The 5453-nt window shown below is 38.6% G+C and overlaps 1 protein-coding gene across 1 annotated transcript; it reads right to left on the bottom strand.

The window, feature by feature from the left end:
- Positions 1–282: 282 nt before the first annotated feature.
- On the bottom strand, positions 283–4436 carry LOC115005094 (nucleoside diphosphate kinase B-like). Its single transcript, XM_029426895.1, has 5 exons — positions 4277–4436; positions 2917–3049; positions 2279–2380; positions 896–1008; positions 283–485 (listed from the first exon to the last, which is right to left on the bottom strand). The coding sequence occupies exons 2-5, from the start codon at positions 3031–3033 to the stop codon at positions 368–370; spliced, it is 450 nt and encodes a 149-aa protein (XP_029282755.1). The 5' UTR covers positions 3034–3049; positions 4277–4436; the 3' UTR covers positions 283–367.
- Between the last annotated feature and the right edge of the window lie 1017 nt (positions 4437–5453).

The raw sequence follows: 5453 nt of genomic DNA, 5'->3' as shown, positions 1-5453 counted from the left end.
ATGAGGCTACTGTGAGGCTAACATGAGGCATGAGGCTAAACTGGAGGCTAACATGAGGCTAACGTGAGGCTAACATGAGACTAATGTGAGGCATGAGGCTAAACTGGAGGCTAACGTGAGGCTAATGTGAGGCTAATATGAGACTAACGTGAGGCATGAGGCTAAACTGGAGGCTAACATGAGGCTAATGTGAGGCTAACGTGAGGTTAACGTGAGACTACAATGAGGCATGAGGCTAAACTGGAGGCTATAGAAACTGATTTGAGACACAGAAACAGGGACAGTTGTTAACATGAGACTTTATTGATAAGTGCTGCATGTTTTGGATTATTGGATCGTGTCACGGGGGGGTCCAGTTGGGTGTAGTTTACTCATACAGGAAGGTCTGGGTGCAGGGGGTGTAGGTGACGAACTCCTCGGCCTTGAACCACAGGCCGACCTCACGCTTGGCGTTCTCCAGGGTGTCGCTGCCGTGGATGATGTTCCTGAGGAAACAGAGGACGGTCAGTGGAATCATTCTTTATAGTATTTCATAAAAGTCCTTTTATATCATGTAAAGAAAGTAGACAAAGAACTATAAAGCTAAACTATAGTATGTCATAAACAAGTTATAGCACGTCATTAAAAGACCATATCCACATTAATTATTTACATATCTTTGTGACTTCACAGTAAAATGTCATGAAAATAATTAAGTTCATTTAAAACATTAAATGAACTTAATTAGACTTTCAGTGAAGAGTTTAACATTGTTGCGTTAGAACCTAAATAGTTTCCCACAGTTTAGAAACTGCTAATGATTATTGCTAATAATTGTATGATACTTTTATGTATTTAAGTCCTTATTACATAGTTATACTATTACTTAATATAAGCACCTTCTGTGTGTACTCACCTGCCGATGTTGATGCACAGGTCTCCACGGATGCTGCCGGGCTTGGAGTCAGCGGGGTTGGTCTCACCCATCATCATCCTGGCCAGCTTCACAATGCTCTGACCCTCCCATACCTGCAACACATCAACACACCTGTCACCTGTGTGTGTGTGTGGGATGAATACAGATGAATGTCCATCATGTTCTGTCTGAACATTCTGCCATTAGGTTTAATTATCCGCAAATAAGCGTCTCTTTTATCCATCGCTACGCCGACGACTCAGCTCTTTATCTCCAATTGAGATTGAGGAACGAGCCAGAAGAGAAAACATCTTCTCACATTTACGAGAGTAAACTCACCTTTTTCTTGAATAATTGTTTACCTATTGTGAAGAATATTCTATTAATAATAAAGTTGATTCTCAAAAGAAAAATAAATACTGATTAACATGATTTAACTTTTTTTGTTTAATTTGTGCATAAGAAACTTAAAAGTTATTGTTAAAGACAAAACTACATGTTTTTATATTGAATAAAATGCATATACTATATGTCCTATATATACTTACTGCAAAACTCATACGCAAAAGATGCTAGAGTTGAACATCAGTTAAAGAAGTTAAAAAACATGTTGGCTAAATATTCAAATGTTTGCTTTCTATATTATTTGTATTTAAAATGGTAATTAGTTTAATCAAACTATGTTCAGTCTTAAATCTATGTAGGTGAAATTAAAAGTGATATTCAGCAGGATTAATCGACACGAATGAACAGCGTTTAATTGTTATGGAGGGGAACATAGCCTATTTCATTATAATGAAACAAATGTATTAATTATAAATATGAAGCAGTTTTAATGATGTTAAATATAAATAAATGGGCTTTTGTCTTTAGTTCATAATAATGTATGAATATTAAAGTATTTTAAGTCTGTTTTTGTAAAATTGTGTTATTAGTGAAAAATAAAACATCCGTAAATAATATTTTTTTGTTTTACACAATTTAATTAGATTATTTATTCAACAAAACTTTAGGGAACCATACGGAGACGAGTCAGTAATTACAGTTAATGTCAACGTGTTGAAGCAGTGAGCAATATGATAAAGAATTAATCATTGGTGTGAAAGACATTTCATTCAGGTTTAAATATCAAAAATAGTGTTTAAGTCGCACAAAAGTGCTTCTAGACTCAGAATCTAATACTATTTATGATTATCTCTAAATAAGCTGTTTTATAATTAGAGGTCATGACCTCTCGGTGGGATCACAGCTGCTGACCGTCTATAAAAGGAGAGACCTTGAAAACAAAGGGTGTGAACAGAAAGATATCTGACTGACAGGAGTACCGGAGATGTGTGTGTGTGTGTATGTGTGTTTGTGTTTGTGTGTGTGTGTGTGTGTTACCATGGCGAAGACGGGTCCGGAGGACATGTACTTGCAGAGTCCACCATAGAAAGGCATGTCCTTCAGGTCCAGGTAATGGTTCTTCATGTGCTCCTCAGAGGCCTGAAAACACAAAATATAGAAACTATTAGTAAAAGTCGCTGCAGAGAAATAAAGAACATTTACTTCAGTAACAATCTGTCGTTTGGTTTTCTGCCTTCAAAATATTACATCTGACCAAAAGTCACAATTTTTGCTAATTTTGTTTTAAACCCTTTTTTATTCCTTAGAAAATACAAAACTTGTTTTAAAGTGATTGTATATAAACTGTGAACCTCAGTGTGAGTTCATCCTGTAGATCATTAATGCACACAGCTGTGAATACCTACAGCCACTGTGTGATAGAGATATGAGGGAGTTGCTGCAACATTCATCAACAGCTGTCATCTACATGTGTGTGTGCATTCCTGTACTTCTATCTTTGTGAGGACCGTGAGAGTGAGGACATGTCTGACTGTCGCCTCCAAAGAGATGTTTGAAGGTTTGAATGCTCAAAATGAACTTTATCAGCATGAAGCAGGTGAGCGCAAAAACAGGAGAAAATGTTTAGTTTTTTGAGGTTCTTAGTTAAAACGAGGTCCAGCCGTTGTCTCATTTACCTGGATGAACTTGGCGGCCACCAGCTTGAAGCCTCTGGCCTCAAAGCGCTTGATGATGTCACCGCACAGACCTCTCTGCACGCCATCGGGCTTCACGGCGATGAATGTACGCTCCATGTCGACTGAGAGAAGGCTGCACAACACAAACAAAAAACAAACGTTGTAAAGACAAAGTTCAGCCTGAATCAGATCATAATGTGAGAGGAGCTGCCATAAACATATTATATTAATAATATAAGTTAATGTTTTTCATTTCGAGAATTTAACCTAATGTTTGTTTACATAATGCAGCTGTTTTTAGTAAAACATATTTCCTGTGTTAAATGTTTTACAGTGTTTACGTCAATGATTATTAACAACATTGATGCATTTTTATTTATTTTAAACTCCTCTTGTCAACTTAGAGGACAGACGTGTCCCTCCCTAAAGATATTATATATGATTATCAAAACTATTAAATATTAATGTATTTAGTTTGTTTACATAATGTCTGCTGCTTTTATGAAAAACTAAACAAATGGTATATTTTTATATTTGTTTCCTCAGAGTGTGATATGTCAATAAGTAATATTAATATTCAGTATCATCGTGTGTTTCCTTCATCAACATGATATTAAATGACTAATTAGAGAAACTTCTGCTGGACGTGAAATTAAGAACTGCTGCTTGAGCTTTTAGTCGCCGTTTGCTTCGTCTGTCTCAGAAACACGACACCGCCTCATGGCGCTGGACAAAGCTTCGGCTGCGTTCTAATTTTAATCTACTGCCTGCTTGTGTCTGCATGTGAAGCTGATCTCTGCTGGAGGGGAGCAGGTGGCTCCGGCAGGAATTCAGGCTGAGAGTGCGGAAACAAAACCCCAGAGGAGACTCTGCACCTCAGGGACGTTTCTGAGTATAATTAGGGTTCAGGGTCACATGTCGAGGTTATGTTCTGCTGATTCTGCAGCGTGAAGGTCGACTGTAATATTCATCATCCCCACAGGATACAAAGAGATCCATCATTCATGCTCCTCACAGCTTAAAATAAAATGTCTCCAACGTACTGCAGCTACACAAAACACAGGAAATAATATAAACTGCAGAACATGAAGACGCTGCAGAAGTTGCTTCATCCTGAAGAAGGTTCAGGGTGTGTGTTGTGTTTCTACAGTTCATGCAACAGTACGTTATTATTCTTTAGCTCATCTTCCATTTAAAGGTTTCTGAACAAGGTTGTGTTGATCTTTCATCTCTTTGCTTTGTGCATTTAAAAACATAAATTCACAGATACATCATTTAAAGAACATTAAAATGTAAAGTAACAAACAGAGCTGTGTGTGTGTGTGTGTGTGTGAGTGTGAGTGTGTGTGTTGATATCTACCTTGGTTTCGGGTTGAAGAGAACGTGAAGAGGAGCAGCAGGGATGTGATCACCGAGGCCGAAGAGACGGAAAGGAGCCCTATTTAAAGGAAGGACTGTGAGGGGGGGGTCAGAGGGTTATCCAAAAATGTGTGTGTGTCCAGTGTGAGTGGCTGAATCTGTTTCGCCAGTTGACAGATTTGTTCAACACTCCACAGTGTGTGTGTGTGTGTGTGTCAGTGTGTGTGACTGAGTGTGTGTGTGTGTGTGTGTGTGTGTCAGTGTGTGTGACTGAGTGTGTGTGTGTCTGTGTCTGTGTGTGTGTGTCAGTGTGTGTGACTGAGTGTGTGTGTGTGTCTGTGTCTGTGTGTGTGTCTATGTGTGTGTGTGTGTGTGAGTGTGTCAGTGTGTGTGTGTGTGTCTGAGTGTGTGTGTGTTTGTGTGTGTGTCAGTTTGTGTGTGTGTGTCTGTGTGTGTGTGTCAGTGTGTGTGTGTGTGTCTGAGTGTGTGTGTGTCTGAGTGTGTGTGTGTGTGTCTCTGAGTGTGTGTGTGTCTGTGTGTGTGTGTGTGTGTGTCTGAGTGTGTGTGTGTGTCTGTGTGTGTGTGTGTCTGAGTGTGTGTGTGTCTCTGTGTGTGTGTGCGTGTGTGTCTGTGTGTCTGTGTGTGTTGCAGTTTTAGCTCTTGAGGGAAACACTGGACGGTGAAAACATTTAGTGAAGAGACATTTATTCCAGATGTCTCAGTTCCGAGAAGTTCTGTCCTCATTAAACACACAAAGGTTAAAGGTTAAAGGTTAACAGTGAACAATAATAACTAAAGTTTAATATCAAGATTCAGATAAAAGTATTAAACTGTAGTTTCCTTGATTTCAGACGGACGTTGATAAAAACAGCTTCTCACTTCTAACGTTAGCAGCATGAGGTGACGAGCTGAGGCTGAAGCTAACGATACACAACAGTAGTGTAACTATAATTCTGAGGAACTTTTGTTTAACTTAAGTAATGTCACCGTACTTTATACTTTCATTCCACTGCAACTATATGGCAAATCTAACTTTGTGGTTTTAAAAAGCTACAATGACCAGATAAATAAAGCGTTTATTCAGTCAATTAATAACTTTGATGAAGTGAAAACACAAACTGTGAAAGAGTTAAAGTTAAAGATGACTGTGGTAGGGACCTGTCAATCACAGGTAGCCC

The sequence above is a fragment of the Cottoperca gobio genome, unplaced genomic scaffold (genome assembly GCF_900634415.1).
Source record: "Cottoperca gobio unplaced genomic scaffold, fCotGob3.1 fCotGob3_251arrow_ctg1, whole genome shotgun sequence".
NCBI lineage: Eukaryota > Metazoa > Chordata > Actinopteri > Perciformes > Bovichtidae > Cottoperca > Cottoperca gobio.
The sequence above is the reverse complement of the archived record's forward strand: the minus strand, read 5'-3'. Positions and strand labels throughout refer to the sequence as shown.